At 37.8% G+C, this 16,599-nt stretch overlaps 2 protein-coding genes across 3 annotated transcripts in view; one reads left to right on the top strand and one right to left on the bottom strand.

The window, feature by feature from the left end:
* Positions 1 to 101: 101 nt before the first annotated feature.
* LOC139131038 (DNA damage-regulated autophagy modulator protein 1-like) lies at positions 102 to 8,144 on the bottom strand. The gene is made up of 7 exons (XM_070696963.1): positions 7,940 to 8,144; positions 5,716 to 5,900; positions 5,317 to 5,384; positions 4,585 to 4,730; positions 3,680 to 3,857; positions 2,536 to 2,624; positions 102 to 1,958 (listed from the first exon to the last, which is right to left on the bottom strand). The coding sequence occupies exons 2-7, from the start codon at positions 5,859 to 5,861 to the stop codon at positions 1,767 to 1,769; spliced, it is 819 nt and encodes a 272-aa protein (XP_070553064.1). The 5' UTR covers positions 5,862 to 5,900; positions 7,940 to 8,144; the 3' UTR covers positions 102 to 1,766.
* Positions 8,145 to 8,434: 290 nt separating this feature from the next.
* Positions 8,435 to 16,599, top strand: part of LOC139131000 (uncharacterized) — a 27,761-nt gene continuing 19,596 nt past the window's right edge. Inside the window, exons 1-2 of one of the 2 annotated variants that reach the window (XM_070696902.1) lie at positions 8,435 to 8,588; positions 14,016 to 14,277. In XM_070696902.1, coding sequence (XP_070553003.1) covers positions 14,262 to 14,277 — 16 coding nt within the window. In that variant the 5' untranslated portion in view covers positions 8,435 to 8,588; positions 14,016 to 14,261. Of the gene's footprint in view, positions 8,589 to 12,031; positions 12,204 to 14,015; positions 14,278 to 16,599 lie in introns of those variants that run through there. The other variant, XM_070696892.1, reaches the window with a different exon arrangement.

Below are 16,599 nucleotides of genomic sequence, written 5' to 3'. Positions count from 1 at the left end.
GTATGATGTAACTCTTATATTATATTTATGTAAAACATGCAAAAGAAAATCATACAACGTTCACACTCCACAAGGACACATGGAAATGATAGGACAGACACTTAAAGGCTGCACTAAGTTGTTTTATTGATTCTGAGTATAAACACTGCAGCTTCAGAGAACTACATTGATTTTAAGAAATAAAAATAAAAATTTCGGTGTAAAAATTTTGATCGTACAATGTGTCATTAACGATTTGGAAGAGAATGTGATTCGGCAAGTGTGAAGTGATTACACAGTGATTTTCATAAACACCATCTATCATTAATCACATTTAATGTCTTCAAGAGTTGTAAAAATTTTGTAAATGCCACTGAAGAGGTGTGGGACTACATCAAATTTGTAGAATCTGTCAAAATATCACAAGGAATTCAAAAATCCTAAAACTGATACTATGAAAACAGGGCAAGAGAATCTAACTTTATTATCTAGGCAAGATAAGCATATGTAGTATAGTCTACTTTTTAGGCAAGGTATATTTTTTTCTTAAACTGGCATTTCAACAAGGAGCTGGGTTATTTGCTTCACTTTTCAATAAAACCTATGATATATATATTTTTTTCTGGTAAAAGAGATGCATTACTACTACTTATTAAAAATGAAAGCATACAACTGTCCCAAAATATTCTAAACATTTGTCAAGACTAATTTCTCTTGATTTGTCCGCTGTTCACGTGCTGTGTTGTCACACATTGCAGAGCGCCATCTATGGCAGAATGACAAATGCTCTTGTCTACATGCAACTTATAGTTTTTATACCATACCTTTACATCATATAACACTGCGGAGTACTGACAGCTGAAATTTCAGAATGCAAATCAGACTTAAACATTCCATAAAATTTCAACAAAAACTAACTGTAAATAAATTAAAAACAAATAGTACTAGTACTAAAAAAATATTTTTGCACTGAAGAACCCCAGAAAATAAAGTACTTAAATAACAGAAAATATTCTGAATATACAGTCTGAAGTGGTGCAAATGTTTGAACACAACTACTTCTATAATGGCAAGTAAAAATACAAGATGTTGTGTTCTTTGATTGAGTCAGCCAAAGGTTTATGATCATACTTGATTAATTACATGCTTCTTTCAATGAAGCAAAGCCTAATCTTTAAAAGCCATATTTTCCTTGTCAATCCAAATATTTTATCACCCCTTTACATCAGTATCTACCCCCCCTAACTCTTTCTATAATTATGATAATCTTTAACCCTTTCACCACAATGGTTTAGTCCAAATCCATTGTTTTCAATGGTGATTGCTGACCTGTTTACAGGCAATGGGGGTGAGCAGCTTAAATTTTTTGTTGAAAGTCCATGGCAAGGTTTCTCAGCTTCAAAAGTACACGTTGGTCAATTGAGAACAATTTCCTGAAATATCTTTGTAGAGACACTGCAAACTGCCTATCATCATAAGCAAAAAGTACGGTTGTCACGTCAACAGCCTCTACATACACACCTGCGTTCTGAGTATAAACTTGGAGAAAATTACAAATTAAAAACCTGAATTTATCTGTAAATGACCATTATTTCATGGTTCCTTAAGTTCAAGCATGATTGTCAAAAATATTCACATGCATGATTTTGGTTTTCAATCTAAGATGGCAACTTTGTTTAATTGCCATTTTCTCACCGAGTTGCTGCTCACACAGACAGAAGGTTAGTGTTCTATAAAACAGCAAGCTATTTTCTTGAAAAAATGCCTTAAAAAGCGGAGAAAAGTCCCTAGTTGATGAGCCTGGAACGTTCATTGGGTTCCTCGTTTTCCGGGATTTCATCCAGATGCTCCACATACAACCTGATTTGTGCCTCCATGTCCACCTTCTGGAAATCCCGGATGTACGTGAAGAAGAAGAGAAGGAATGAGAAAGCCATCATCCATTCTCCAATACTGCTGACCAGATGGGCAGTGTATCCCTGTGAAAATCAAAGAATAATGTACTCCATCACCATCTATCAACTCATAAATCACTCAAGATTAAAGAACTTTTCTTTTTTTTTTTCATCAATTTGAGGAATATTTGCTTCCTTTTGTATTAAAAGGCTAGTAATCCTAACTGTTAATGTTTTTTTTCACTATTTTTGTTTTTAATGTCAACCATAATTTCTTGTTCTACTCCCTAAAACATATTTTGATGTATAAAGTATTCAGTTTGTCAACTCAGCCTGCATTTGTGTAAACTGTGTTGTTATTGTTGACAAGTGAATTCTGGTCCGGACTAGAATTCAGATGTAAACAATAACAATACATTTGACACATGTAGATGCAATGTTGACAAGTTAAATAGTGGATGTTTCAAAATACTTTTAGGAGTCTAACAAGAAGTTGCAACTGATGTATAAAATAAACATGATGAAAAAATCACCAAAAGTTAGCATTCCTAGGCCTTTAATAAGCAACAGGAAAGTAATATTTTAGCTGGTTAGATTTTTTATCAAATTGTGTTCTGCGTGTACTTTTCATATATTTTCAGATAATTTGGATCAATCTTACCCCATCTGATGGTCTCCAATGCTGTCTATCATCGTGTTGGTCGTGGTATTTGTTCCATTGTACATAGGCCACTGCAGCTGCACTGAAAGCTGAATAATTTGTCAAAGAAGCCAATATAGAGGAAGGTAGAAGATTCAACATTGCTCCAGCGGACAGACTCTGTAAAATTTGTAATATGAATATGATAGAAGATGAGTATCACTTTCTTGTTATTTGCCCACTTTACAACAACTTAAGAATACAATACTTACCCATGGGTCTATTTCTGGAACCAAATTCACAAATTTGTAAAATTTATGAGTTCATCTGTCCCAGAAGATTTAATAAGTCTGTGTAATTTTGTCTACAGAGCATTTAAGCTCAGGGAAAATGCTTGAATAGAGTTTTTACACATGTGTACCGGTGCATTTTCACTGAATCGTTGCCGTGTATAGTAACTTTTACAACGTGGTGCAGCACATATATTCTCCTATTTATGTAATTTATTTATTTATCGTTATTCACTCATTTTGTACTCAACACAAAATATCAGATGTAACCCCTTTTGCATATTGGCCAGTGGCCTTGAGACGCAAATACAAACTTCGCGGTAATGAAATTCAATTATCCAACACACACTCATGAAAATTTGACCTTAACTCTCTCATCATTTCCTTGGTCAACATTGTCTCTATAAACTGCTTCATTATGCCCTACATAATATTTTCCTTATTCGTCCTAAAAAATCTGGTCAACTTAATTCAAGGCATCTATTGATGTTTCTATGAACACTAAAAGGTATTTGCAACAATAGCAACACATGCAGAAGTTTGTGCCAGTTTGAAGCAGCAGTGTTCGAGATCACGCACATGTAGCTATATTTAGTAACAAACCTGTAACGGAAAACAAGATTATTGAACATAGACTTCCAATAGGATTCCTCTGGGAAAGTTTGTGAGATTTCAGAGGGAATTTCAAACATAGTTGCATATGAATCCCATTTTAAGCTTTTTGGTAAAAATCCCATAGCAAATGTATAGGGCAATGATTAATCCCATGATAATCCCATAGGACTGGCATTGGGCATTTTGTAAAGCTGACGTATTGTCATCTTTGCTATTTTATCATTTGTCATCCCATCTGTCACCCTATGTGTAAAGGATACCTATCACCATACTGACGAGAGCCACTGATGAAATGATCATTCTGACCCGACAAATGAAGAGACCGTTTCTATCTGGGTACATTTTGTAAGTCATAATCGTCTGTAGAAAGGCGTACAACACACCTAAACCAAAGACCATGGTAGCACCAACACCGTGGACTACTATGACACTGGTTTCCTGTAACAGTGAGACAAAAAAAATTATAAGTGAACTGTGGATAAATTTTTTGCATGTGAGACCACCTTGATTGTCATTATTCCATGATGGTGACTGTATTACAATAGGGCCTTGACGAATTAAAACTTGTTCCTAGAAATATTTGCTTCCACTTTCACTGATTTTTAATTTTTTCAAAACTGTTACAAAGTCAATAGCAAATGGCATTCTGCATTGCAATTTCTGTCGCATTCTGTCATTGACTGAGATCTTCTCCCTTCATCTCTCAGTGATTGGGTTTATTTGAAAGTATCTTTATCAAATGATACGTACTTGCAATGATTAAACTTTCAAATGACAAAGATTTCTTGGAGGAACATCTTCCGTGCTTGATTATAAGAAGATATTTTGCTTGATCAACAGTATCTTCTCTCTCTCTCTCTCTCTCTCTCTCTCTCTCTCTCTCTCTCTCTCTCTCTCTCTCTCTCTCTCTCTCTGGCCAGACAGAACAACCACATTTCTATAATTCAGACACATGTGTTTGTTCTTCAGGATGCTATTTGCAGACACACTTGACGCTGGAGTAACACATATTTTTAGCATTTTATTTTCAGACAACATGAAAATATTTCAGTGTACAACTTTCTGGAAGTCAACAATCTTACAATTCTTAGTCATCCACTGTTGAACAAGACTTTGTTTCTATCTCCAAACAACAATTAACATCACCATGGATGGAGTACATTACCTGAAAATTAGCCACAATACTGAGACCCAGACAGCTAAATGAACCAATCACAAAAGCCGTCTTGTTGAGTTTCAAAATCTTATTTACAACATCCTGTGCGTAGAACTCTGCTACTTGTTTGTACCTGACATACATCGTAGCAAAAGCTGAAAGTGAAATAAAAAAATTTCGTAAACAAAGATACAATATTTTTCATACAGCATGGTGGGAGCCCTTGCTTGAGTGGGGGTGCCCTTTTCCATTCTAATCATCAAGGTTTTAATGTGTAAACATAGTGACCGACCACCAGTCCGGAGATGAAATATAAAATATGCCTGCATATATACGATATATTTTCAATAACATGGCGTGCTATCATTGATTTTCATCTTGCTATGCAGAACTTTCAGAAATTATGTGTACACAAAAGAAATTAATTAATTAATTTTAATGTTACGATGGAAGCTGTGAAAATGACATGTCAAGAAATATAATCACCAGCTGCAGAAGACTGAAAGATCCGTCGCTCCAGGACGTTCTCTATACTGTAAGGGGGGTGGGGAGAAACGAGCACCTTCAAATGACGGATCTTTCAGCTGTAGCTATCAGGCTCTGACACACACCAGACCAAAATTGGCCAAATTTCTGATGGCGTAAATATGTTGTGTATGAGATACTGCATTTAATAACAAATTAACAATCAATCCTTTACATCACTGGGAATATATCAGGCTTCATGGATGACATACAAACCTAAAAATGCCGACAAATTTAGGAACTGTCCAAAGATGCAGCTTTCTGGAGGCTTGGTTCCAGTGTCACTGCAAAACAAATATGGAGACGAATAGAGGATATGGATGTCAGGCTTCTCTTCAATTGATGATGTCATACATGAAAGATTCAAGACAATTTATAACACTTTTATGGTCATTTTGTAGTGGTTGTTTGCAGTTTTTCAAAAATATGGTAGATTAAGCAACATTTTTAAGCAACAATTTTTATGAATATTACTGAAAGTTTTTTTAATAATTTTAGACCAAATAGACATTACATGTCTTTGGCTACATTTTCTTTATCGCAATATTTCACAAATTAGGAAAAATTGGCTTCGGTAAATTTAAAAGTGAAAGTTTGATGTTCATAAGATCTAACCTGATGTAGGGGAAAACAGCAAACACATCTCCTTTAATCACGGCTATGACATACGACGTGATGAATGTTGCTCCCGACATCACCCCAAGCATTATGGGTAAATATCCCAGTCCTCTGCACCAGCATGAACATATTCTGTAACACATCTTGTCAAGTAAAGTTGACGGTTTTTATCAAGCACCAAACTGAAATATTAATCATATTAAAACAATGATTGAGAGCAGTATAAATGACATCAATATCAATATAAAGTAATTATTTTTATTGTTTTACAATTTATTTGAGGGAAATGTACACTGAGAATAAAGATGCACCGGCTATTCAGAATAAATAAAATTTTCTTCTGAATCACCACATCTACTTTAACCAATTTGGAATTTTTTTTGAAAATCACAGCAAATTCTGCATTGCACTATTTTAGTGCCGTCGATTAGTGATTTGAGTTTTCATACCCATAGTACTTTGAATGAGACCTTTGTGTGGAGTCTAGGCAGAACAACTATCAAGGAGTTGAATAGCATCTGTATTTTTACATAGTACAACGCAATCGGAGGTGACTTTCAGCGTAACATTCCTGTTCCATAAGAGTAGGTCCACCATGATGAGTATTAATTTCTTCACCAGTGTTCAAACTGACGGCCGCAAAATAGTTCCAAAGACGTTGCTCAGCATTGAGTTCGAATGAAATTCAGGGATTTGTTCAACAAGTAACTGACATGTGATCAAAAGTGCAACAAGAAGTGCATTGAAAGCATATTAAGATGAAAAAATGCATTTATGAATATTTTTTACAAACTTCAAGAAGTGCCGGCACACTGACAATGTTTGAGGATTTGGTAAATGGCAAAACACACCACTAATGTTGGTTAATTTTTCATCTGCTCAAACCCAATTTAAGGGTAGAATGTGCCTTGGGGACGGATATTTGGACTGGCAAACTTTTGCAATGCTTTTTGCTCAAATACTTGTGGTGGCTCAATTTGAAACTGAAGGAGTAAATACAGTTTTCTCGGTCTTATTTTTGATAAAATTTTATTTTGCCCTGTAGTAGAGTTAACACATGGATGGCGGCCATTTTGAATTTCAAGTGTGGGACAATTTGAGGCAATTTATTACTCAGATTTACTCTCTAGTACGAAATTTTGCATGGTGACAGCTGTTTTTTATCTTGAATTTCAAAAGGGAAAGTATTTCTACGGAAAATTTGGTGCAAAAGTTTCGGCCTTACATTTTTTGGCGCATGCTACCTTAATATTATGGCTGGCATGTCCTGGACTTTCTCCAAGTATGTGGGCATATAAATATCAAAACAGAGTAAATTGAAGTGAATATACTTCAGCAGATTCACATAAGTCATAGGCTGCTGCCTGGATTGTGGGGTGAATGCAATGGTTATCGCCAGCCAGTAACTGCAACCGAGAAAAGTCGAGCGACTCTGGGGCCAGTCTAGGCATATCTCTATTTCCCGGGCTACTAGTACCAGTACATGTATTTCAATACCATAATTTCTAGCAAATACCATAATATTACCTCATGATGCAAATATTTTACAACTTCCAAGTTACATCTGGTGGCAGAGAAAACATGCGCAGTTCTGTGGTCGTGTATCTCTACAATTAACCAGACTGGTTTACAGAATCATATATATTCTCCATGGCTTTGTTTTGGTTCAGCAACGACAATAGACCCAGTCTTTCGAAAGCCGTCGACGGACAACGTCACTGACCCTGAATTTGACCATATGGTGCAACACACGTATCCACATATGCAATATATTTTAACGCGGGGTGAAAGAAAAAAACTGAAAAGTTAGATCAAAAACGGCGCGAGTTGTGCATTGTGTAATTCTCGTTCGTGTATAGTGCTGTCTGCTTGATAAACAAAAGATCGCTCGGCTGATTTATAGCTGTGTCAACTGAGGTCACATCGCTATCTGAAAATTGCGGCTTGTGTTGCCGTGCGTTTCAGTTCTTCACTGTTATATCAGTGGTTTTGAAGACGTTGGACAGTGGAACGCAAACCATTGAGCGACAGTCTTGTTTTCAGGCAAATAGTGTACATATTTGTATTTTATGGTATGCGTGTGTTCAACTTGCAGTCGACAAGGCACAGCGAAAGAAAATTTGAAATCGCTAATGACGTACGGTATCGGTACACAATGACTAGTGTAACAAATCACAGACAGTTGATTGTCTGTAAACAATAGGGAATAGTAAATCTTTACCTTTAATACAGCACCGTAATACAGTGGAGGTTGCTCAATCGACAACGTTACCGTTAAAGGTTATAAGCAGAGAAGATAGTTCGTTTGGTTTTGATTTCATTCTACTTGTATGCCGGCCATTTTCACTTCCGCTTTCAGTCCATTTTACGATTTTACACAGTGTAGTAAGCAGGTCATTGGACGCACGCCCTCACGAGGGCATTTTTATCGTCCGCTAAGAATATGTCGCAATTCATCGTTTGTTGAAAACTCTTTGTAAAATGACTTGTTTCTCATTTAAACACCACTTCAATGTGGAATCGTCTACGGCATGCAATCTTTTCACGACACTCGAGTATTTGAATGTCGCCAGGCAGCATTTGATTGGCACGAACAGTAGAACGGCAGCGCTCCGACTGTTGTTGTTTTACGGCTGCTCGGTTAAGAGAAAGGTCACGCGGGGTCACCGTATAAATTATGACAATGAAACTGCTACCGTATACCGAATGGAGGGTCATTCTCCGGGCAAATCAGTGCATAGATGCGAGCATGGCGATTCACGTTCTCCACTCACCGCCATATCTACTGCGTTCATACCAGTAGGAGGGAAAAGTGTTGACGGTAGGCGTGCTCGCATGCTCCCAACACTTCAAAGAGTCGACGAGCGCGAGTAAGTTGCACTCTTTTTTCACGGTTCATCAGATTTATAAGTAGAAATCTACGGGCCTAGGCAGCTGGCATCTCAGCTAAGTTTGAGTGTGACCTCGAGGTACGAAAGGTCAGGCCTAGCCGTTCTTTAAATAGACAACAGTATTTTATGAGTGGTAAACAACTATTATTTCAAGTCCGCCAAATGATATTTCTTGTCAGTTTCAAGCGTTTAAAATAGCGGTCTAGGAATATTCAATTGATTGGGGCCTGTTTTGTATTCTTGTATTTTCTTCGCCACCGAAGTTCGTTCGCTGTCAATAATTGAAATAAAACGAGGAGTTGGTTTTGTCATGTGTTGTCTGTTAATTTTTCACAGCCATTTAAACTAAATTTGTACAGTAGCTGTATCTAACATACAAGCCTTTATAAAGATTAGGCCCATAGGTTAGTTTTCACCTTAGTTGTCGTTTCAAAATGATGCACCAACTGGCATTTTATTTAAGTACTATTTTTATCCAACAAGGGACCACCTTGCCATTAAACAGCAGGCGGGAAATGTTTACAGACGGCGGTAAATTCTAACATTCGCAGAGGCAAGATGACAATGTCCACTTCTAGGTTCAGGGCTCGAAATTAGCGGTAGTCCCGCGTCAACAGACTACCAACTTTTACCTGGGGCTACCAAAGTCCATGAAATGGTAGCCCACACGGACTACCAAAGCCTGGGACATGAAATACTTGGCGTGCGATGTCCGTCACTTTGGGACTAGCTAAATGCAGTCAACATGCAGTTTCATTTGTTTGAAGCAATTATCCTTTCATCTGTAAAGAGGTTTTGTCTGGTGACTATTACAATTTTCACTGCTATGTTGTGGTTTTCACAAGATGCAGAGCGTTTGATACTAGAATGTTGAGTTGCTTTTCCGTGTGTAGTCTTTGCATGCCAGTTCACACTGTGCTGTTGATCGGCAGCATACAAGACGTACTTGTGTCAAGTTTTGGGGTTTTGATGCTGAAATTTCACAAAACTGTCACTTCTGTATCAAGACATTGTGTGATCAGTTTGATTTGAAATAGTAATATAAAACTGTCAGTTAAGCTTAGCTGAGTTTCGCTGTCTTTTATCTATGGTTGTCGATCAGTACATGTATTACGTTCTGTATAGAGAGACTCGGGTGTAACAAGGCATGCCAGTTCATAAAGATCATGAGAATATTTTTTTTCTGTTTTTCTTTACTCAACTTACAATTTCTTTGGATGTGTAAGCCGATTTTGAAAGTGATAGAAAGTGTTAAAATGTACATAAATTAGCATAAATTAAGCGTTCGTGACACATTACATGGGGTTTCTCGAGTTGAAGCCCCTAGTTTTACTGCTATTTTGTGTTGCTGAACCGGGGCTTATACTCGGACGAGTACAGTATCCCTAAACTAAACTATGCATGGACTACCAGCCATTGTCACTGGGCTACCAACTTCAGAAAATGGTAGCCCAAGTGGACTACCAGGGTAAAAAGTTAATTTCGAGCCCTGTAGTCTGTAGAGAGTGAGAATGATCTGACATACACTGTCATTTGAACATGTCTCCGTCCGTGGTACTTCGTAATGTTTTCTCGGTTTAAGGTAGTATGTGCCCCGAAAGTGAAAGACAAACTTTTATTCAAACTTTCCTAAATGAAACTTTCAACCATTTTCTTACCAATCAACAACAACAAAAAATCGAGGGTCACCGTGCAAAGTTTGGAACTAGTGAAGCAAATAGGCCACAATATTTTGCGATATTTGAAATTCAAAATGGCCGCCATACCTGTGTTAACTCTATGGAGGGAAAAAATTGATTTTCAATAAACTAAGCCATTGAACGTTTTCACTTTTCCAAAAGCTTTAAAATGAACCTCCACAAGTGGTAGATAAAAAAAAAGATTGTAGAAAATTGAATGTCCGACTGTCTCTCCCCGGCGCGTTCCTTTGTGATGGGTTCGTCCCGTCTGCCGCTGCGCGACTTTCTTGTTGGTGAACATTCCCCCCCCCCCCCCCTTTGATGTTCCTAGAAATTGGCGATGAATGCTGAGCAAATGTGAAGCAAATTCAGCATTTGATGCATCTGCAGGACACAAAAGACAAAAAGGGAGTTTTTGCCCATTGGTAGAAAAATCCCCCCCACATCAGGAGGATTTAGTCTTCGTTTTTTACAGAATAGTTCTGCGTCAATTTAAAAAACATTTGCGCATTTAGAGAACTGTACCAGTTTGAATTTGAGGGTGGGTTCACCATTGTTCTGAAAAAGTTAACCATTGCTTTCTTTTTTTGCATATTTTCACATTTATTAAATGATAGCAGAAAAAAAAAACATACAGCAAATTGTCACTTACGTGTAATAAGTATTTCAGCAATGTGGATCAACTAAACTCATGTTCCGGAATTCAATCATTAACACTTTTACAGTAACCTTATACATATCTAGGACAATCAGGTCAGCTGTATCAAAATGCACGTAACATTTCTATGTGGTCTCTCGATGGGGAGATTTTCTCCCCATTAAGAGGAATTCACTCTTTTGGTCATGTAAGCCTTACTGTGCATATTCATAGTTCACCACTTTTGCAACTTTTCAATCATGCACTGCAAGACTTTGCCAAATAAATTTTGGTTTCGTCCCTTTGTTTACGGCTGCGGTCACCACTTTCTGTACAACCGCCATTTAAAAATTTTGGATATGCAAAATGGATGTTGGGATATGTTTTGCTCAGAATCAGATCAGTCGTACGGATCCCGCACGCTCATCCCCCTTTCAGCGAACGCAAACAAAAAGGCTGACACAGTCTGCCTAGATCGTTAGGTTGCCCAGATCAATATAATTCTGAAATATTCATTCGAAATGTATGAGGCCGATATACCTGAACGTACAGGCTGGCATGAGTAGCGACTCGGTATTGCCAGTTGTTTCGAATTTTGATAGATTCTTATATCAATGTATAACTTTGATCAACGCACATTAAAGTCTGTCCCTGACTTGGCTTGAATGGTCTAGAAACAGTACTGACAGCATTTTACTCGAATTAGTTTGGTGTCATGGAAACTACGGTTTCATACTAGTTTATCAGTATCTGTCATACCTGTTTGTAGCCAATAATTTGTCTCTGCCACGCCAAAGCAAAGCGGCAAGATGTTCTACGTGCTGTAAGCCACGATTTGGCGAAACAAATCACAGAAAGTCGTCAAAAAATTGCAAATCTTGTTCTGAACTTTGTACAACAAAGTGGCATGCTGCTTGTAAGGCACACTACTAAACCGACGCCAGACAGTTAAACAAGAAACCCGACTGAGATCTCAGATCGTTTCGACATAGTTGTTGAAACTACCCTGGACGATGCAAGCTTTCCAGTGCGATGTTATTCGTCGAAGCGCTATTTCTCTCGCACAACGTCACAGCACCGTGTTTGTTTCACGTGTTCAAAAATAACCAACCTACCAGCGAAATATATTAACGATCGGTTCTCGCCCCCTATTGACGCCCCTTAATAGCATAGCATAACGTAGGCAGCAAAAGTGTAAAGTTGACTGTACGAAGACGAGGTACAAAGCTGTTCAAATCCCTGTCTCGGACAACTCGGCTACACTTGTCGCAGATACAGGTACATATTTATACACTTTTTCCTGCCGTGTTATGTCCAGATTAACAAATAATGTCTGGATAGGCTTCAGTATAATCTATTATATACGTAGGTGTGTCGATGTGTATATAAAGATGTTGTCTTTACATTGCCAACATTTGAGAGAATTTCGATATCTCTCGCGGACTGCCGAGTAGAAATTACAGACAGGGTTGACTCGACAAATATAACAACAGATGTAAGCTCAAGTAAACTGTGTTTTTGTCCGTTAGTGTTTTTAGATCGAGATGTTAGATAATGTTCATTTAACGTTAACTTTTGGATCGACAAATCGGAATTGGGAATTGGTCCAGAATCGATCACAGGTTTTCGGATTATAGTATCTACTCCGCCTAATCAAACACGGGTTAGTTTCAGTGTTATATTTGCGTCAGCGCTGTGTACTCAAATTAATTCCAACCGTTTTAGCATCTTTCGTCATAGACCCTTTCTATGCTTTGGTGTACGTGAAAAATACGGATGCATACCAAACGTTCGGTATCGATAATCGAGAATCGGGCGCAGTCCTAGAAAGTCCTCAATCTCGAGAAAGCTGTTTAATTATATGACTGAAATTTCACTCGGCTTACTTCTTCAGACCTGAAGTCTGCATCGTCTAATGTAAAAGTCAACGTTTTAAAGTAAGATACCGATAATGATCAGATGCCGACAGAAACGATACGAAGATGCAAGACGCGATAAATTTTCGGCTCTCGACCGCACTGTGGAAGTCCGAAAATGTTGATTTGCACCGTTGGAAGGTTGTGCTGCTCACAAAATCTCGCGAAGGTGATCATTGGACTGAATCAAAGTGAATTAACATAGCAATTTTACATGACTTATAGCATAAGTATATTCTATTAAAACTGCATCGTTTGGGCATAATACGGATGTAACCATGGCAACATCCACTGCTATAGTCACTGCTGAGCGAAGCGGAAAGAGTCCAGCGTTGTTTGGCTGCAGAACCAACACAGACCTGATTTGAATCTCTGTAGTTTACAGAACCATTTGATGACAGCGATTTTCAATACACAAGCGATTATTTCTTGCCGTCGGTGTATTTACGATGTCGACAACATTATTTTTTGTAACGTATTCATCTTATTAAACTCAGAAAGCGAGATTTTCTGGAGCTCTCTCCCGTTTTGCTCGGTCGGATGCATCCTGAATAATAACCATCGCCGCCTTCTTGTACCATCGCCGCCCTCTTGATCCTCTGTGGAAGACGAATTGGGGAAAGGGACAATATGAGGGCGCCAGTAGGATGGTGTTTTGTATTTCTGCACTGCTAGTTATAATCGGCGTTTTTGTTCCTGTTGTTGTTTGATTGTTGCTGACGGTATGGTAATCAGGCCTGGACGATAGCGATGGTACACAGACTAATAATGAAATGTATACACGTCTCTTTCTCCATCGTCAGTATACGTTAATGTCTGGTAACTTTATTGATCCAGGGTCCACGGTTAATCATAGCATTTTGGAAATGATTAACATAAGACATTTCGAGCTACCTTTAAAATACTTGTAAATGTTTCAGCGACGCCGGCATTCGACGTTTTGTTTGGATGGCTTAGCTACCAAAATATTGTGAGTCGGGAATTATGAATGAATATATTTGTTAGATCACTGTAAAGATCAAAAAGAAAGTAAATTGAGAATCCATTGACGCTACACTGCGCCATGCCAGAAGGTCGAGGTTTGCATTTTCTGTTTGATGAACGAAGTGAATGCGCGCGCACTACATACATTCAGTCTGCATAATGAAAGTGTTTTTTTCCCATCACTTTTCAGCGTTGTAATTTTGTCACAACTGCGATGTCATCGCCCATTAAGTCACACCTGGTCCACGAACTGTGATGTCACTTCCTCCTGTTTCCGAAGAAAGACAACAGTGTCTCTGTTTACGCACCTTCCCATAGGGAGAGGGCCAGCACATAACATCGGACGTAAACAGATGTATATAGGACGAAGACAGATCTCTGAAAATATTGCTAATGTAGTCTGCTACAGTGCTAGCAGAGCAGGACACTGAAAACAATGAATCTGACAGGCGGTAAGTGAAAGTGCATGAGAGAGAGAGAGAGAGAGAGAGAGAGAGAGAGAGAGAGAGAGAGAGAGGGGGGGGGCGTGTATTTGTGTATATTTTTGAGATCGAGTGTTTGTCTGTGCACGATGTTTATAGAATTCAACTGTGTCGATTGCAGCTACATTGAAGGAATGCATGTCACGTTTTGTTTGCGCTCATCATCCCCGCGTGAGTTGCATACTACAACAACCGACCAGATAACAACAATTAGTAACATGCCATTTTGAAAATGGATTTTTACAAAGTATGTAAGATATAGAAGTTGATGTGATATTTTCCTTGAAATATAGAGAACGTAAATCAGAAAATGAGAAATACGAATTTTAGGCGTATAACACTGAAATATTGGTCATTACCTCTCCGTAGCTGCAAATATCGACCAGGACTAGGAACATACACATACACACATACACACATACACGCACACATACATACATGTAAGTACATATGTATGTATGTATATATTGTATGTATGACAATACTGGAAGGTTATATATATATATATATATATATATATATATATATATATATATATATATATATATATTATATAATTATATATATGTGGTGTGTGCCTATAGTGGCCATCATATATATATATATACAATATATATAGTATAATAATATATATATATATATATATATATAATATATATAGATATTTGGCCTCATACGGCTTAATTTGACAGTCCCATAGAGCAAATACCGATGCCAGCTACTCTATCACAACTGCACATCAACAATGCAAAAGAACGCAGCTGTACCTTTCACTTCCTATGTATATGAAATGAAGTGTTTTCTATTACTGACGATTGGTTGAAATTCCATCGTGTGTCGAGTTGACGGTTTATTTGACTGACGTGTCTGACCTGTCAATAGCAATTGACTCGACCACAAAAAATGATGGGTTATCCTCATAGCGTTACACACTCATTAAATGTTCAGTGCATCGCGTTTTCTGAACACTGCTCGTTGATCTCTCACTGAAAGTCTGTCAGTTCATCGAGGCTGCAACGATGGTGATTGCTTGAGGCCCGATATAGGGAGATCGGATATCGTTCACTGATAATTTGAGAATTGGTGGCATTTCCCCATCTTCTCTCTGGAAGCAACGTAACTAACTGAGTGCTCTCGAGGCTCTTTCGGTAATCCTCGGACAGAATCTTCGTAATCGTCCGGAAACCGATGATGGCGAGGAAAGTGGCCTACTTTTTATGAAGGCAATCAAATGACCCCAGAGACCCCTTTGTATCGCAAATACTTAATAACCCCACTACACCTTTGTAAATGTTTCCCAGCCATGTGAAATTTCTCTCGTAACGTGGTGATAAATTGGTATTATCTTATCAAAAAAGGCGTAGGCAGTTTAAGTGTTTGACGGTAAATATTCTGCTTTTTGAAATTTGATACATCGCAATCGTACATCACCGTTAAACCTGCACTCTCGTCAAAGGACGCAAGTTAGCTTTTGAATCAACAGTTCTGACTGTCTTTTTGAAAGAATTAATTGTTATTGTTTTACCAATGTTAGACTTTTCCGTCGTTTTATCACCGATGTAAAAGCCTGCGTAGGCTATGGTAAGTCGATTTTACAATGTAGAAACGAAAATTACTGAAAATGCATCCTTATCTTCAACACCATACACTCCTCCAATATTTAATGCATGAACCGCGACTTAAGAATATTAATTTGATGTTGGGTATATAGATGGTATTGTTCAAGTATGTGCAAATCTATATCCAATGATAATATATCATGATCGATTATGAATACTGATAATCACACATCACGTCCCATGTAACCTGCCAGCGTATTACGACAGATTGTGTACCTGTCCAACTTTAAAGGGAGGCGGTCGTCGGAACTGCGCCTGTGCGAGTTTCTTGTTTGCAAACATATATTTCGTGCACGATATCTAGATTCACCTCATCAACATAGGTGCAAATTTACACTATACAATGTAGATTATGACAGACATGTTTTAACTTTCATCAATCACCAGCGTACCTTGGATACAGTGTTTACATTGGTCGTATAGGTCCCATACGACCTTTGAGTGCAGTTCCACTGTATCAGACTGTATCTACATACCGTGTTATTATTGTTAATTAATTTTGATATTTTATCATCACTAAATTATGAAACATTACAGAATCTTGCTATATATATTTACAGACTGCAACCAAATGAAACAAAATAAAGTTTCCAAAACTTGATTCATATCAGTATCACAATTCACCAGTAATCTGTCGTTCCAGCTGCACACAGATCCATTTCCTGTCATGCCT

Source organism: Ptychodera flava, chromosome 1 (assembly GCF_041260155.1).
Source record: "Ptychodera flava strain L36383 chromosome 1, AS_Pfla_20210202, whole genome shotgun sequence".
In the NCBI taxonomy this organism is placed as follows: Eukaryota; Metazoa; Hemichordata; class Enteropneusta; family Ptychoderidae; genus Ptychodera; species Ptychodera flava.
The sequence above is the reverse complement of the archived record's forward strand: the minus strand, read 5'-3'. Positions and strand labels throughout refer to the sequence as shown.